Raw genomic sequence first — 19,361 nt, forward strand, 5'->3', positions numbered from 1 at the left:
ATTAGTAGTGGAACAAGTAGATGAGTTCTGATATCTAGGAAGCAATATTACGTGGCAAACGTAAAGCAAGGAAGATATCAGAAGTGGATTGAAACAGGCAAGAGAAATTTTCTTTTTTAAAAGATCTCAACTGGTATTAGACATCAATATGGAAATGTATGTCTGGAAGCAAGTATTGTATGGAAGTGAAACGTGAATAATCGCGAATCCGTAGAAGAAAATTTGTTGATACCGAAGGCTGTTAACAAACGTAATTGACCATGAATAACCAAAAATACGAAATTCACAAGTGAAAATCCGATGAAGCTTTGTGGCCATGTTCTGTGCAATGTCTCTGACATGACCATCGATCGCATCACGTCGCACATTCCAGTTCCGAGCGCACAGCGAGCACGTAAGGACGTCTAGAACAGCAGAATCTCCCAGCAAGTATTATCATTCTATTTCTTCATGCCAAACTCTGTCTTATTCCAGGCAGCTCACAAAACTTAACATGCCAGTCTTTCTTCAGGGTCAATGCTCAGCTGCACACTTCAGGTGCAACAAAGACGCTCCTGCAGCGTTTTCGATGGGAGGTGTTTGATCACCAACCTTACAAACTGGATTTGGCTCCCTCTGAGTTTCATTTCTTGGTTCACATGAACCACTGGCTACGAGGACAGCATTTTGGCTCAGACAACAAGCTGCAGAGCAGCACAGATAATTGGGGGAAAGTACAAGAGGCTGTCTTCTATGACGAGGTTATTGAAAAGTAGGTACCACACTAGGACATTTCCAAGTCGGAGCGGCTACTAGGTACAAAGTATGATAGCTAGAATGTGTAACTAAAAGTTGTACATGAAATATTTTTTATTTTTATTGTGGTTTCCAATCCATTTCGCATCGATCAGAGCATGAAGAAATAGCGCTCGTGACAGGTGAGAAAAGAAGTTCATTGAAAACCCTTAAGAGAAGGACGTACAGATAAGTGGATCCTTTGTTTATCCAGGAACAACGTTAGAAAGGGGAGACGTGTCTCATCCCGCCACCTAGCTCTGAGGGAAAGAAAAAATATAGTATAGTCAGGTGATTTTCTTTCAAGATAATGATTTAAAAGTCGGTATTACGCAGGTTTTTAACAGAGTCGCCAAGGGAACTTTTTTATGGCTACTTACAAGTCACCAACGTCTTCCAAAATGCAGTGCCCGGGCACTTTAATGTGACCGCTTGTTAAACGACTGATTAACCATATTTCGCGGCACGGACCGCTGCGAGACGTGCATGAAGAGAGCAAATGCGGTTCTGCAAGGTACCGACAAAGATGTGTTTGATGTCGTCAGTCATACGACCACACCGTCGTATGAGAGATCGATCTGCCGGATGCGATTCTTTCGATAAACGGAACAGAAGAACGGCTGTGTTAGCCAAAGAGTATACAGTCAGTCGCAGTACTTATTCTCGCCGCGAGGCGCCGATAGGCCACTTCATGTGTAGCAGGAGTGTAGCTGCACTCAGTGGTCAGCCAGCGCCGATGTTAGTCAGTCATCGTCTGCAGCTCACTCATTGCTGCCCTCAAGTCTTTGTAGCCCAGTTCCATCTTAAAATTCCCGGATTCGACATTCAAGATTAGGAGAGATTAATTCGAATGGTTGTAATGGCTCTATGCACTATGGGACTTAACATCTGAGGTCATCAGTCCCCTAGACTTAGAACTCCTTAAACCTAACTAACCTAAGGACATCACTCATATCCATGCCTGAGGCAGGATTCGAACCTGCGACCGTAGCAGCAACGCGGTTTCGGATTAAAGCGCCTAGAACCGCTCGGTCACTGTGGCCATCTAGAGATTAATTCGTCACTGCAAGATTTGTGACTTGCAAATTATGTCATTCTACAGACGCTTAATCTAGTCACGTCTTTTATAATTGTCAACCTACCGTTCAAGGACTACAACAAAGTTAAGTAATAAATACTTTCTTATTTTGTTCTCCTGCTAATTAATTGTGTTTTCATGTTGTATCTACCAAGCAGTCTTGGCATAGTAGAACCCACGCTTCCACCTCCTTGGCTGCCTCATATTTGCTGCCTCATGTTGATGAACTCTGTTATGGTGGAAGATAGAGAGCCATCTATGTGCAGCCATGTCGACTCCAGTGTCATGGGCAACTCCGCAAACTGCGTGTAGGAATGGACATGGTCTATAAAGATAGATAGATAGATAGATACGTACTTGTTGTGTTGATCAACTGAGACTTCCAGAATGACGAGATCAACGTGGGAGTGCCACGGAAATGTGTCCCAGACGATAACGCTTGGGCTTCCTGCTTTCAGACGTTTGCACTCAGACGTTTCACGTCGTACATGACACCGACCATATGCCCGATTGAGCATAAAACGTGATTGATAAAGGACACCTGTTGCAAATTCCATCCTTCGTCGCCGATGTACAGCAGTCGGCGAGGGCGCGTGAAGGAGGCAAGTACTGTGGGAGCCCATATGCAGCAACGTTTGCTGAACGGTCCTTGAGGAGACACTGTGGGTTCATCTCAGCGGTCAGTTTCCCAACAGTTGCACGTCTATTTGCCGTCGTTCACCCCTTTGGCCCGAGGTCCACCGCTGTTACCTTGGCGCCGGTTTTGGATAGCGCGATTTACCATGCGCAGTATACTTTAACTACGGCAGCATGGGAACAGTTGACAGATATAGTACTTCCGGAAATGTTTCTAGCCACGGCCCGAAGCCGAATGTTCATGCAGTTTTTGGTGTCAAATACGCCTCGCATTGCAACATAGACTGCACTGTTTTCCGCAACCCCCTCACATGCTTTATTTACTTCCACTACTAGTGCTGCCGCCTGACGTCGAACATAGGAGGTCGTCACATTAATGTGACTGAACTCCCCGGTCTAGCCCCCCCCCTCCCCCCTCAAAGTTGTTGTATGGGCACCCTTGTCCATGAATACTTACCTCGGTGACGGAATCAGCAGTAGAGGTGGTTCAAAAAATGGTTCAAATGGCTCTGAGCACTATGGGACTCAACTGCTGTGGTCATAAGTCCCCTAGAACTTAGAACTACTTAAACCTAACTAACCTAAGGACAGCACACAACACCCAGCCATCACGAGGCAGAGAAAATCCCTGACCCCGCCGGGAATCGAACCCGGGAACCCGGGCGTGGGAAGCGAGAACGCTACCGCACGACCACGAGATGCGGGCAGTAGAGGTGGAAAATAGTAGATGCAAACAAAGAATGAAACGTGAACATGAAGTATGTAAATATATATGAAAAGACCTACCCAAGATTGGAAAAGTAGGACAGCAAAAAATTAGATAAAACAGTCTAATGATTTTTGTCCTGCCAGTGGTCTTAAAATGATGCAAATCAAAGCAGGCAGCATTTGTTTACTGAAATAAGTGAACGTGTATTGATATAAAGTTTTCCTAACATACATTTTCCTAAATTTATGCATAGTGTTACACAGAGGTTCTCTGACGCCACGTAGGAGCAAGTGTCTCCCGCATCCTAAATTCTGTTTCGTGTAGCTGCCATGCACAGCTAAAATAGCACATAAATTCTAGTTAACAGTGGTAAGATGTCATTCCTAGGGGCAGTATACAGTGAGTCCAAAAAATATTCGCCTAGCTGCATATCTTTTGGAAAACAAAGTCTGTGTAACATGAAAAGGAATGTTTACAAAATCTAAAGGGCCAGTCATGTAAGAAGTACCTCGGCAAGTCATTTTTGTTGAAAAGCAAGGAAAGAAATACATCCAAATCGATAGCAAGGTTAACAAAATAGGAAATATAATAAAAGAGCTAGTTCATAAAGTATTCGTCAACCATCTGAAGATGTCGAATTTCTGGCCGCAGTGAATAAACTACAACGCTGACCCACGGCACACACTAGAGTCAACCGCGCGCGGCCCCAATCTTCCGCCAGTTGTGGATCTGAACGGCGCCGATACGATGCAATTAGCGCCATGGGCCGTAAGGATAGTGAGGCGACGCTGATCGAAATGAAATTTATTCTGTGCTAACATAATGAGTGCAAATATACATTCGAGATTTCTAAAGTAGTCGGTAAACCTAGATCCACGGTTCAGTCGATAATATATAGATTTTGCACAACAAAATATTTAGGAAACCAACCACGTACCGGGCGCCCCCGCACTTTGGCTGATGCAGATGTGATATTTATCATGAGGGAAATGAAGAGGAAACCTAAAATCAGCGCTCCTAAGTTGGCTGGTGAGTTAGAGTCTAGGGGAAAGAAGGTATTTGCCAACACAATCAGAAATACCTTCAAAACGTATGGATATCATGGCCGGGTAGCGCGCAAGAAATTTTGGGTCAGCGAACAGAATCGAAAGAAACGTCTTCATTTTGCGGTGGATCATAGTTTCAAAAAGCAAAACTTTTGGATTGGAGTAATATTTTCTCATGAGAGTAAATATAACGTATTCGGGTAGGATGGCGGGCGAATGGCGTGGCGTAAGAAGAATGCGAAGATGTTGCCACGCAATCTTGTGCCAACGGTTAAACACAGTGATGGTTCCCTGATGGTGTGGGGCTGTATGAGTGCTGCAGGTGTTGCAAAATTACATTTCATAGAAGGTACAATGGATCACTATATGTATATTAATATTTTAAAAGACAATCTGAATCCTAGCTCCGAAAAATTAGGTCTGCAAGGAAATTACATTTTTCAACAAGATAACGATCCAAAGCATACCGCTCTAAATACAAGGCTCAGGCTCCTGTACAATACCCAAAAACAACACCCCTCCTCAGAGCCCAGACATTAATCCTATTGAACACCTTTGGAAAGTACTGGAAGATAGCACCAGGAGAAGACACCTCTCTAACAAGAGAGGCCTACAAGAAGCACATCAAGACGAATAGGACAAAATTGCAGCCTGTCTGACAGCAAAATTGGTCACGTCGATGCCCAGACGTCTACAAGCAGTAATAGCTGCAAAGGGAAACCCCACCAAATATTAAATTTTGTAAATGAAATCATATTTTCAGATTGTAAATTTTAAAAAAATATGAATGGACGAATACTTTTTGAAGTAGCCCTTGAATAAATTCTCCATTTTGTCAGATTTGCTATCGCTATGGATGTATTTATTTCCTTGTTCATCAATAAATATGACTTACCAAGACTCGTTGCATACGAATGGATGTTCACATTTTATGTATCCATTCCCTTCACGTGAAATATACGTAGTATTTTAAAAAAGAAATTACAACTAGACGAATACTTTTTGGACTAGCTGTACTTGCATAGTACACCCGGAGTAGGAACTGGCCAAGATTTGAAACTTAGATTAAAACTGTTTGGCAAGACGGAGACTCGAAATCGGGGTCTTGGCGATGGCTAAGCCATGTCTCCGCAGTATCCTTTCTTCCAGGAGTGCTAAACCCGCAAATTTTGGAGGAGAACGTCTGTGAAGGTAGGAGACGAGGTTGTGCCGGAAGAAAGGCTATGAGGACGGGTCATGAGTCATGCTTGGGTAGCTCAGCTGGCCGTCCGGCTTAAGCAGCTGTGCAGTGCGGACGTTATACTGTTTCCGCGTGCGTAGCGCGCTCCCTCGCTGCTGTGTACTTTCAGCGGCCGTCGCCTACATGTACTAGAACCATGACCAACCGTTTCCGAAAACCCACACTACGAGTCACCTTCTGCAATAACTACACCCGACCAAAGGCCTTGGAAGTGGAACAGTTCCTGCGCAACGTAGCTAAGATCCGAGCTTCGACATTTCGCCATCCATTCTTCCATCTCAAGCAATACGATGTACGTCAGATTCGACAAAGACGCGGTGTGCGAAAGAATGCTATGTGCAACGAAAATGGATTACGCTTTTGCCGCGCCGACGGCAACGTCGGTGTGGTCACGGGCGACCACGCCGAATTGGGCATGCACAGCATACGAGCTCCTGGCGGAGCACGTTATCGCGGCCTTCCGCTGTACATGGCCACACTGCCTAATGCTGGGCACAGTTCCAAACGTACGCGCTCTTAACGATGTACGACAGATCACCATCAATCTCCGCTGTCACGTGCCACCTTAGCTGCCAATCAACGGGTGCAGCGAGGTCATCGTCACGACAGCCAACCCAAGACCTGTTCCGGATGCTAAAAAGAAAGCCACTTCAGATCTGAGTGTCTTTAACGACCAATCACCCAACTTGCAGCCTCTATTGTGGCGCCTCCGACTCCGTTTTACCGATCACTTACGCATCTGCGTCACTTCTCCTCCCATCAGCCGTCGTCCGTCGGATCACGTACCGACGATCTTTCGAGTTGCTACGGATACCGCCGCGGTCGACTCGTCACGATCACAAATTGACCCTACTCCGGCGCCACTACCAATAGCGACGACTTCTGATTCTATCCCGGTCGTTGATATGGACGTCCCTTATATTACCTGCGGCGGCCTTCCTCCAAGACCGTCTTCTGGGACGGACATGCAAACAATTTTCACCCAAAAGGCGCAAGAGGAGGCGCCGTACGGCCTCGGACCGACACAACGCACCTCCCCTGAGGCTCCAGAGGACGTCCGATACGACGCGGCCTTGGAGAACCTGCACGACGACAAGAAACACGACAACGTAGCGTCGACTCTGGCTGAGCCAGCACCTACTGTGCCGGCTCGCCTAGATGCACCTGAACGAACGGACTCCACCATTATGGCCGCCACAGAGATGTCCTCCTCTCTTACGAACGAGGTGGAACATCAGAACCCTTGATGGCGTAAGTGACGATGTCGACGATGGCCCGAACCATACTCTGGGGACTGAGTTACTGCAGACGGGGACCTAGTTGCGACGACAATAAAGTCGTCAGGTGGCATATGGCAAAGCTCGCCGCTGCTTCGCCCCTCTTCACCCTACGCTGATAGAGTTTCCCTCCATGGCGGGGCACGACTCGAAACATACCGAATAGCAACGATCAGCACTAAGAATATTAGCTCCCGCGTGAAAATTTATCTACTGCGTCGATATCGCAATGCTACAGGAACTTGGCCACACTTCCGGACGTCGAGGGATATAACACTTATCCTTCTCCAGGGACGCGGCGTAGCCATCTATGCAAGTACAGAGATTGTAAGTACAATTTCTATATCTTTCGTATTTGGATTGGATAATAATGTAAATGAAAATGGAAATGAGCGTTTGGCGTCATTGGCCGGAGGCCCCACGAGGAGCCGGTCCGGCCGCCTTGGTGCAGGTCTCATTACATTCGACGCCACATTGGGCGACCTGCACGCCGGATGGGAATGAAATGATGAAGACAGCACAACACCCAGTCCCTGAGCGGAAAAAAACCCGACCCAGCCGGGAATCGAACCCGGGCCCCTAGGACGGCAATCCGTCACGCTGACCACTCAGCTATCGGGGCGGACATAATGTAATAAAAGTGGGTCCTTTATGATGTATTACAAATTATAAGAAATTATGTGTCAAGGTTTTACGCTACATGCAACACAAGAATCCAGTCAACCGTCCTAGCGCCACCTAGTTTACGTACATGGTTGTCGTTGTATTTACACTGCTGCTATGTCGCCAGCTGGTGGCGATCATGAACACTTGTGATAGATGCACTATATTTATGCTTATGTTTGTGAGTAATACATTACTGGCATGCCTACGTGTACTGATCTTTATGGTCATGGAAAATGCTTATGCAGTGTGAAGCGACTTGCAGCACTGATGGTCAATCCGTGTTAAAAGTTTTTTAGAGTATGAGCTTATGTTAAATTCAATAGGTAATGTAACACGACAATTTATCGGTTTCTAATACACGGTTGTAAAGTATTTTACTATCATCCTTTTGTAGATCCGATGACAGTATAGCCCTGTCAAAACCATACATTCAAGAAAATGCCTTTTTAGTTACTTTGCTTCTTAAATTTCCCTCATTTATCACAAAGAACCTTCCGCTTTACAGTAGCTCTGGTCAGACAACCACAAACCGGGAGAGACTGATCACAAAAACTGGGCTCGTGCAAGCCTGTCAGGCACCTCGCTAGCTCAGCGGGGCATTCTCACGAATGGTATGAAGCGTGTAACTATCGACCGCTCTCGAAACGCGTCGAAACGTTCAGATAAGCACGCGTTATTTCCCGGCCTGTTATCGCTTCGACCACACAGCTTTCAATCATCCCGTCTGTTGACGTCTTGCAGTATTATGTACCAATTTTCACATTCCCAAGCACTCTTCTAGGTGTTTGTTCTTTATTTTCCGCTAGTATGAAATAGGTTTTCCCGCTGTTATACTGATTGGTAGTGGTAACGATAATTAAAATGAATGTCGGGAGAATTCACTTGAGAGGAATACGGCTAGTTTACTTTCCCATCCATCTACCCTTTTGTCAACTCTGGAGGATTTTAACTGAATAGAGTGTGGGACCCGGTAGTTTTTTTAATAGCTTCAGGAAGAAAACATTGTATGGTTACTTTTAATACTTTCACACCTGCATTTTTAACCCTGCAGACGCTTTTTCCGACAAAGGGCACCTATGCAGAATCATCATTGCGCGTACGCCTGCGCGCCGTAGATGGATAAATATTCGAAGAGCACGCATAATTCGACATAGGGCGCTATGTAATGGCAACTAATGAGCATGCTTCCCCGCACCAAAGCAATCTACGCTGTAACACATTCTCCTGTTGACGGCTGAGTGTTCGCCAGTCGAAGTATCGAAGCCAAAAGTCTATGTCATCCGGCAGCAAAGGGTAAACTTCATGCAGTACTCATTACGCCGGGAAAACGTCGAGAATCGCAAATATTGTTTGAATAAATGTAGATTTTTGAACGAAGGAGACCGCCACGCCAGGCAGAGCTTCTAACACAAACTGCGGCAGAGGGCTACACTTGCTACTCAGCTACAGATGTTAGTGAAATCCATTAGAGATGCAACAGGAGACGATTTTCATATTCATACAGCTGCCCGTTATTTACTTTTGAGAAATACAGTTACGTGGTGTCCCTTCGAATAATTCAAACTACTTCATTTATCTGTGGAACAGTGAGATAAGAGTTTATGAAATGATTTGTCACAACGCATGACGTCACACGAATGCCTGTGGATACATGGCGTAGACTTCGTGGACAATATTCTGTTGCGACAGCAGTTATTTTTGCAGTACATTATAACTTTCTTTGGGGCTCGTGTTCTTGATTTAGACTAGCGCCATTAACTGTCGTCAATGGCCAAACAAAAAAAAAATGGTTCAAATGGCTCTGAGCACTATGGGACTCAACATCTTAGGTCATAAGTCCCCTAGAACTTAGAACTACTTAAACCTAACTAACCTAAGGACATCACACACACCCATGCCCGAGGCAGGATTCGAACCTGCGACCGTAGCAGTCCCGCGGTTCCGGACTGAATGGCCAAACATCGATGAGACTATCACCCTTCCCTGGGCACTCCTGACGACACCCTTGTCTGTGATGAACACTCGCCGTGGAAGACAACATACTGTGTTCCGTTACTTAAAAAGTCTTCGAGCGACTCACATATCTGGGAATCCGTTACGTATGCTTGTCTCTTAGTTAACAACCTGCAATGAAGCTCCGTGTCAAAAGCCTTCCGGAAATCTAGAAATTTGGCATTTGCCTGTTGCGCTTCATCCGTTGTTCGTAGTATATCATGTGAGAAAAGAGAAAGCTGAGTTTCGCAAAAGCGATGCTTTCTAAAACCATGCCGACTCGTGGACATAAGCTTCTCAGTCTCAAGAAAGCTTATAATATTCGAAATGCGAAATGTGTACAAAGCTACCAGCTGGTGAACTACGCCCGCACCTGTTTTGCTACACATACTGCCATTCGAATGTCGGCCAACAGCGTCATGTGACTTTCATTTCACCCTTTCGTAAACAGCACTCAGAGCGCAGTCTCTCTATTGCATTTTATTTCTAGTCATTTACATCACACATGCTACTTTTAATGTCTTAATTGTGTCGTATAGCGAGAGTGCTCTCTTCAGAACATTCAGATATTACAAACTCTTTATAATAAATAATGTTTTAACAGTCTCGTGGAGTCGCGTGCCATTACATGTCGTCTGGGCGGTTCAGGGCGAAAACTGGTATTACAGCCTGCAGAACACGTCTAAATCCTGTGTCCAAGAATGTTACTGCTTATGCTCACGTACATTATCTCTTTACTTTGTTCCTCCGTGCTTTATTCTCAAACTGCGAGCTGTGTGACATATTCGATTGTTCTGCTGACAGATGCCATCATGGCGAGGAAAAACAAACAGCAGGTAGGGATGAACATGATCCACAAGAGTGGATGCATATTACGTTGATCCACTGAGCCAAGAACGACGAGACAACCCAGGGAATTTCACGATAACATTCCCCAGATAGTAACACCCAACCCTCCAGCCTGGATGCTTTCGACGACTGCAGCACGGTTTTGCTTTCGGACGTTTCACGCGATACACTAACGGCAATATGTCCGATGGCACATAAAACATAATTCATCAGAAAAGGCCACCTATTGCCACTCAATGGACGTCCAGTTGAGTTCGTCGCTGGTGAACAGTAGTCAGTACGGGTGCAAGAACCAGGCGCCTGCTGCAAAGGCCTTACGCAAGAACGTCCACTGAGTAGTCGTTGGGGAGACGCTGTTGATAGCCCCTTGGTTCATCTAGCCGGTCAGTTGCTCAACAGTTGCACATCCATCAGCCTGTACACATCTTCGCAGACGCCGCTCACCCCAGTGTGGTCCATGGTTCGCTACAGTCGCGTCGGCGCAGTTTCTGGGTTGCTCCATTTTCCCATGCACCGTATTCCCTAAGTACGGTGACACGTAAACAGTTTACGAACTTAGCCGTTTCGGAAATGTTTCCATTGCGCATGAAAACCTTCTGGACGTCATATAACTCGCCTCGTTTCCGCATTAGGACAAAGAATGTATTGTTTACCACTTCCACCGACATATACCCTTCACAGTTAGCGCTGCCATCTGTCTTCTATCAGTGGTTATTGCACGTTGACGTCGAACAACATAGGATGATGATGATGAGATGATGATGATGTTTGGTTTGTGGGGTGCTCGACTGCGCGGTCACCAGCGCCTGTACAAAGTCCCAATGTTAACACAGTTTTCTTTTCACAACCCAATCTAGTCACACTCACAAATGTTGATGATGATGAAATGATGAGGACAACACAAACACCCACACCCAGGGCAGAGAAAATCCCCAACTCTGCCACGATTCGAACCCGGGACCCCGTGATCCAGAGGCAGCAACGCTAGCCCGTATACCACGAGCTACGGATACTCGAACATAGGAAGTGGTAACATCAATATGCCTGGTCCGTGTATCTGCAAAGGAATACAACGCACGTCTCTCGTTTGTAAACTGGAGAGACAGCCGCCTTTTCGTGGAAATAAAAGCTGTCGTTGTTTGAAAATTTTTGTTATTGTTTGAATTTTCTATTGCTTTTAATGATCATCAGGTACAAAAAGATTTTCGATTACACTTCTGTGTGGGTACGTACACGAGTTCCCTCACAGTAAGAAAGTCAATATTATGAACTGGACAACAGTGTTCAATACTTACGGTTCACGTATTGTTTACAAAATGAAACATATGAATCCTAAATTAGTACACCGTATCTAAGTTCTCGAGACATTTTAACCGGTAGAACATTACTGTTAAACGTCTTAATACAAGTGTCCATAGGTTGGGTGCTGTATACTAAAATATTGCTGACATATTGGATTCTCTGTAGAATGTTAAAATTCTGTGTCTTGGATTTTTTACTTTTTTTGCATTCAAACATACCGTACACCAAAAAATAGTTAATCCACGAATCTACAATAAATAATCTAAGAGCTGTTTTGTGAAATAAGTTGTCGAACGCAAGAAAGAAAATAGATAGAGATAAATTTGACTGGCCTTTGAATAATGCTCGAAATCACATGCAGCAATCCGAACATCGAAGCAAAAATAGGACTGGTTTGCAAAATCAAGTACTTAAATTTTGAAAATCGTGAACAAGGAACCGTATCAATTGGAACCATCTTATGTTAGCTGCATAGAAAGAGCGCAAAGTAGAATCCGCAGTTTGTGTGGAACTGCTCTGTGATTTACGGTTCCCATTTTCATATTTATATTTTTATCCGGAAAAGTCTTTCAGCAAGAACAACCATTTCGACGGCATTTGTAAAGGAAACTTTACATCTTACGCCACGTATATGTTTTTTCTGATGTTAGAAGGATTTTCTATTGAAAAAGTTTGAGACTGAAAAATTGTTTGACCTTTTTTTATAACTTCGGGCGTGGATGACAGAAACATGTGAAAGCCATTATGATATGTCAAATCGACCCAACAGCCGATTTTATGGTCTACATAATCCACTAGACACCTATCCTCTAGTGTTGTTTAAATTTAGGTGCTTCTAACATTGAACTTTAAGTTCTCAGTCGGCACGTCATTTGCTGCTATGATTTCGATCATCATTCAAAGGCGCGTCGAATGTTTCTATAATCGTTCTTCTTTTGGATAAATTATTTCACAAAACATATGACTGTCTTTTTTTTTCATGTCTTGTTCAGGAAGCATGAATCACAAGATATTTAAATATCGATCGGTATTCAACACTATTATTATTTAGAGAATATAGATAAGAGAAAGTACACGAGGTGTCGGACGAAGATTTAATGTCCAATGTTCAACTTAGAATTTTAAAAAGTACTAAAATACATTTGTCTGATAGATTTTTCTTAATTATCCTGATTACGTCCTTTTTTTTTTTGAGAAAGCTGCACCTCACTCTGATCATATTGATACCTCATTTGTCCATTTGTCGTTTGGCTACGAAAATTCACTCCAGTCACTGCTGGTCAGTTTGGTACACCCAATCTGTTCATAAACCAATCTTCGTTTGTGTACGAAAATCCGTTGCATAATTCATAGGTAGTCTTTTTTTTCTATCCTCTCAAACATTTGACCAACAACAACTATTGGCTGATAATGATTAGTAACAACCGATATTAGTAACAATAATAAAGATTTTCAAAACAGCTGATGATGGTACAACATGATTTTCGACAGTCTTAAAATTATTAGGTTTCGTCGTTGAAGTAGTGAGACAAGGCTACAGGTTTTAGATGACTGTCACTTACCGTATGTGATAACATTACCAAGAACTTAATACGAAGGTTTCATTCGTTCAGCTCCTACTAAAGCAAAGCTTATTAATTCACTCAAAGCTGCATAAAGTAGTGCTGGCGAAATAATGTGGCGAAAGTTTTGAGCGCTGATCATAAACAGTGTCCTGCACTGTTAACGTTACTAACTGTAGTCATAATAATATAAGTACACTTTTTTCATACTCACGTTCAGATTCTTGACTGCCTGCACGTCCTCCGCGTATTTGTGGTAAGAATCGCAGGCAACGTCCCCGTTCTCGCCCTTGGCATATTCCGGATGTTCGTGCAACATACGGTCCCATATGTTCTCGCCCTTGCCTGTAAATGGCGAAACGACAGATTAGTGGAGTCCTTTGTGCATGTGCTATTCAAGAAGTTCTCTCTGTTGGAGCAGCATAATAATTGGTTCGTCCCTTTACAAGACAAAAAGAAAGAAATTTGGGATACCAGAAACATAAACACAATGCAGATACCTAAACAAATTTCGTAAACACAGATAAATTTGTGGAGTGAATGTGTTTAAATGGTCTTGGCCATTCGGCTTTTATTATAATTCTCGTTTTCCGCCCCTCAAGACCCCGAACATGCTCTTTGAGTTCTTATAGAATCATGGATTCTTCTCATACTGGTTTAGGGGAAGAGAAAGCACAATTTTGCAGTATTTGCTACGGGACTTTAATTTCCAGCATTGGCCTTACAACCAAGGATGACCTCCAGATAACCTGGACAAAAACAGATGACACTTTCAGAAGTAATTTTTAGTCTGCAGTGGAGTGTGCAATGAAACCTCCTGGGAGACCAAAACTGTGTGCCCGACAGTGATTCAAACGTGGAGCCTTCGTGTCTTTTGCGAGCAAGTGCTCGTTTTTATCTGCCAGGAAGTTTCAAGTCAGTGCATACTCCGGTGCAGAGTGAAAAATCATTCTCGAAACAATCTCTCAAGCTGAGGCTAAGTCATGTCTTCACCATATCCATTCTTACAGGATCGCAAATTACACGAAGTATGCAGCAGATCTTCTGCGAAGTTCGGAAAATAAGCGATGAGGTACTGCCGGAAGTGAAGCTTGAAGCGGCTCGTGAGACGTCCTTGTCAGTTCAGCCGGTTGAGCAAATGTCCCAGGTCCGAATAGTGGTCCGGCACATAGTTTTAATCTTACAAGAAATTTTAAGTCAGTGCCCATTCCCATACACAGTGAAAACTCGTTGTGCAAACAATTTCCTAACCTATGACAGAGAAGTCTGCGTAAGGATCCTTTGATCTTGGAGTGCGAGTTCCCCAGATATAAAGAATCTCTGTGAAGTTTGGAAGGCAGGAAATGAGTTACCACCAGAAATAAAGCTGTTACGACGGGCCGTGAGTGGTGCTTGGATAGCCCAGTAATCTGAACAGTTGTCCACGGAAGGGACATCACAGAAAAATGCAGGGAAGAATACTGCATATGTTAAAGTATTTAATTATCTGTATATGAGTGAAGCTGATGCCCTTCTCTGCACCTACATTATATACACAACAAAGCTATGAAAAATGTATCAGCAATGTTCATCGTTCGTTTCCCGGACTTCACAGTTCCTTGATCCGTTTCTCTTACCACTCAAAAACTAAATAACATAAAGCTTTGAAATTTTCGGGGTATGTCCACAGAATCAAGCATAATCAGGTTATTCTGTTGAACAGCTTTGCAGTTAAAATATGTTACAATGTGTAAAAAGTTTAAAAATCTAAATTCATAATTTGAAATACGTATTTTGCCATTAAAGTAAACACGCCATTAAATAGTTTAATGCTACACCAGATATAAGGTAAATGCTGCAATACTACTGTTGAACAGCCACCATTTTGGAGCAATTTAAAAAAGAGTAAAAGTAGTTTTTCATGGTAGATTATATTTTTATCCAATTTAAGAAGACCAGTTGTTTGAGAGTGTCAATTTTTATTCTTGTACGTTTTCTGTGGTAGGAAAAAGATTCTTTGAATGTTGTCAAATTTTTGCTGCCGTAAGCTGTATTCGCGCCCTTAATAAAGATGTTGTTTTAAAGGGATGTAGATTATGCTGTGAACCTACCATCTCAAGGCCAATTCTTTTAATTCTGGTCCAACCAATTAGCTATTGCCATAGTTTAAATTTTTGTAAATAAGCCTCTTGTGTAAGTTTGTTTGTTTTGCTTTTCTTTAATGATTGTGAGTTGGAATTATTATAAATTGTGATAACAAAGTTATAAGGCTAACTGAATGTTCCTCTCTTTAATGAGTTCGTTTTTTCTCCTCATAGTAAAGAAATCGTCTTTTGGTATATCGCTGAGCAGAACTCTCAATCTGGAACCACCACTCTCAACCACTCTCACCTAGTGTTACAGTCATTTAGGGACAATACCAGAAAGCGATATGAAACGAGCCAGTCACACGAAATCAGCATTAGGAAACTGGAAGATCTCTAACAACCGTTGTGGGAAAATGCAATGCATTGATAAAGCAACCCGCATACAAAACGCTAATATAACCTTGTGTTTATTGAGTAGCAGACATCGCTATCATTCAGATACGTGCTCCTAGGGCCGTAACAGGTGCGAATAGCCCAGAATGAAGTGTAACATAATGTTCGGAGAACTCAAATTGGGATCCTTGGAAGAAATACAACGTAGCTCTCACGAAATCCTTCTGGGTAAATGTAGAGAATCTCTATTCCATGTAAACTGGGCCACCGCTGTGCCCCTGCCATGGCGTATCTCTAGCAGGGATCTTAAGACTAAGACAGGGTACGTACAGAGGCACAGGGACAATAATTTTTCCTTCCCTCAATACACAACGGGCCTGGGACGTTATAGATAACACTGGTAAAATATACTCACCGCTGTTTACCGTACCTTTTGGATAAAACCTGAAATGAGCGTTAGTGGTTCCACAATCCATTATATTGCGGCAAAGAACCAATGGTCGGAAATGCGTATTTATTGTGTTAGGGACGTCGTTCTTATGCGAGGTATACCCCGCATACTTCGCATAAGAACGACGTGACTCACAGTAATTGTTCAAAGTGATGACCGCCATTCTCAGTGCATTCAGTCATGCATGGCAACAGCGCAAGAAGTTCTGCCGCACTCTCTCAAAGATTCTTGGTGTCTGTTGCACCAGGAGACAGGCAACATGGACCCTAGCAAGCAGGTCTTTATATGTTTCTCGGGGACTTCATACGGCAGCGTCTTGACCTAACCCCACAGGAGAAAGTACAGATGTGTGAGATCCTGCTACCGCACTGGTCATTGGACAGGACCTCCCCTTCCAAACCAACGATGAGGATACGTGTTGTTCAGGTGTATAGTGGTTTTGAGACACATCCTTTCGCTGACAACAAGGGATACAGTCTCCAAGAATTATGGCAGCACATCCCGCACAAACACCAGAGACTGGCGGTCGTCTCTTTGAACGATTACTATGAGCTATGTTGTTGTTAGGTGGTGTACGTAGTGTCTGTCCATAACAACATTACTTTTCACAATATATATAAATGACCTAGTAGAGAGTGTCGGAAGTTCCATGCGGTTTTTGGCGGATGATGCTGTAGTATACAGAGAAGTTGCAGCATTAGAAAATTGCAGCGAAATGCAGGAAGATCTGCGGCGGATAGGCACTTGCTGCAGGGAGTGGCAATTGACCCTTAACATAGATAAATGTAATGTATTGGGAATACATAGTAAGAAGGATCCTTTACTGTATGATTATATGATAGCGGAACAAACACTGGTAGCAGTTACTTCAGTAAAATATCTGAGAGTGTGCGTGCGGAACGATTTGAAGTGGAATGATCATATAAAATTAATTGTTGGTAAGGCGGGTACCAGGTTGAGATTCATTGGGAGAGTCCTTAGAAAATGTAGTCCTTCAACAAAGGAGGTGGCTTACAAAACACTTGTTCGACCTATACTTGAGTATTGCTCATCAGTGTGGGATCCGTACCAGGTGGGGTTGACAGAGGAGATAGAGAAGATCCAAAGAAGACCAGCGCGTTTCGTCACGGGGTTATTTGGTAAGCGTGATAGCGTTACGGAGATGTTTAGCAAACTCAAGTGGCAGACTCTGCAAGAGAGGCGCTCTGCATCGCGGTGTAGCTTGCTCGCCAGGTTACGAGAGGGTGCGTTTCTGGATGAGGTATCGAATATATTGCTTCGCCCCACTTATACCTCCCGAGGAGATCACGAATGTAAAATTAGAGAGATTAGAGCGCGCACGGAGGCTTTCAGACAGACGTTCTTCCCGCGAACCATACGCGACTGGAACAGGAAAGGGAGGTAATGACAGTGGCACGTAAAGTGCCCTCCGCCACACACCGTTGGGTGGCTTGCGGAGTATAAATGTAGATGTACATGTAGAAGCCAATAGCACCTGTTACGCCTTGACCCAAAAGATTTGAGACATGCTTTATATGTACATATAGATGGCTGAAACAGGTATGTTACAAGTACGTGGGTATAAGAAAGGGTAAACTCCTTCGTACAGCGTTCTTAAGGAGCTGTTACGGCCGGTACAGTGAAATTAGGTGACATCCCCCTCCATCCCGCACCCGTTCCCACTGGCTGTCCGTACAACGTCCGCCACTCACCGTCGGCGTCCCAGCCGCCCTCTATCTGGTACGAGGCCGTGGCCGCCCCCAGCATGAAGCCGTCGGGGAACTGGTTGACGGCGTCAGCGCGCGGGAGGCGGAGTCGGGGGCGGCGGGAGGCGGCTGCCGCTGCCCCCGGTGCGGCTTCTGCCACGGAGGCCAAGCACGCAGCTAGCAGCAACACTGCTCGTTTCGTCAACATGACGCCTGCGTTACAACTAAACGCTATCACGTCCTTTATAAGTCCCACACTACGTAGTGAACTGCCAGCTGCTCATGTCGATAATTATCTTTGCCGTATCGTTTAGCAACATTCAAGTGACAGCGTCAAGTGTTTACAATATTCGGGTATTTCGGTTTGTTAATGACAGAGTTTGCCATAGCGCTAGTAATTACATAATATAATTAATTTCTTAAGTTTGAGATAGCATCTTTCTTATCGCAAACCAATGTAAGAATCCTCTCCTATTCACCTCAGCTGTTCGTATGTCACGAAAGCGGATCACCCGCTTCAAATCTATAGGATGCATACAATATTAGATAAGTCTAAAATAGTTTTAGGTGTTCGTGGGTAAACTATCTTCAGCCCGCGACATATGGTCGCATATTCTCCGTGTACAGATCCAATAACATCGTGGAGAGGCTACAACCCAGTTCCACTCCCTTCTCAACTATGGCTTGTCTTACAAGCCATTCGACTCAAGTCCACCTATGTTGCCCATGTATTGCACTCGTTCACTTACGGTATCGTATCTCTCCCGACAGACAGAGGAGATGTGGATGGCATCTTTTCCTTTGCTCCAGCTGCATAACAAGGATGCCAGAAAGCTAATGCGATGTAGGGGTTTACTTGCAGCAACCGTTTCCTGTAGCGGGAGTTATATAACAAATCTTCTATAAGGCTGATATTTCCCATTCTCAAAGCTTTGTTAATTTAGATGTAATGTCTACTTTTATATTTGTGTGACTCTTATCATTCTAGTTATCCCTCATTACTAATTTGAGGACTTCAGAAGACCAAAGTAAATGTGCACTAAAAATATTCCATTTGTCTCAAAGTCATAACCAACGCCATGAAGGAAATCTTTGTATGTGATGAGAAATGTTATTTATTTTAGAAAAACATTTTTTAAAGGATAGCTGCAAGACTTTTTGCATGTCTGATGGCGTGGCAGTGGTTGCTGAATGTCTACAAGAATTGAGTCGGGTGCGTCGTAAAACTGAAAGTACGCTAGATGATGGCTGTACAATTCACATACACTAAAGCAAATGGAAGCATGTGCGCAGCAAATAGACATTGTAAATAGCCATATGTTGAACGCGACACTACTGAAGACGAAGACGAATTTTGTTACCTTTGAAGAAGGACTGAAAAAAGAAAAGATGCCAGAAAGGAAAAAACATGTTTTACACGGTACAAGAGACATCTACACTCCTGGAAATTGAAATAAGAACACCGTGAATTCATTGTCCCAGGAAGGGGAAACTTCATTGACACATTCCTGGGGTCAGATACATCACATGATCACACTGACAGAACCACAGGCACATAGACACAGGCAACAGAGCATGCACAATGTCGGCACTAGTACAGTGTATATCCACCTT

General features: G+C 43.8%; 1 protein-coding gene across 1 annotated transcript in view; it reads right to left on the reverse strand.

The window, feature by feature from the left end:
• LOC126199004 (myrosinase 1-like) overlaps positions 1-17,974 on the reverse strand; it is an 81,042-nt gene extending 63,068 nt beyond the window's left edge. The window contains exons 1-2 of the mRNA XM_049935683.1: positions 17,754-17,974; positions 13,346-13,476 (exon numbers count right to left, since the gene is read on the reverse strand). Coding sequence (XP_049791640.1) covers positions 13,346-13,476; positions 17,754-17,955 — 333 coding nt within the window. The 5' untranslated portion in view covers positions 17,956-17,974. The remainder of the gene's footprint in view (positions 1-13,345; positions 13,477-17,753) is intronic.
• Positions 17,975-19,361: the final 1,387 nt, after the last annotated feature.

This window comes from Schistocerca nitens, chromosome 8 (assembly GCF_023898315.1).
Source record: "Schistocerca nitens isolate TAMUIC-IGC-003100 chromosome 8, iqSchNite1.1, whole genome shotgun sequence".
NCBI classification, from domain to species: Eukaryota; Metazoa; Arthropoda; class Insecta; order Orthoptera; family Acrididae; genus Schistocerca; species Schistocerca nitens.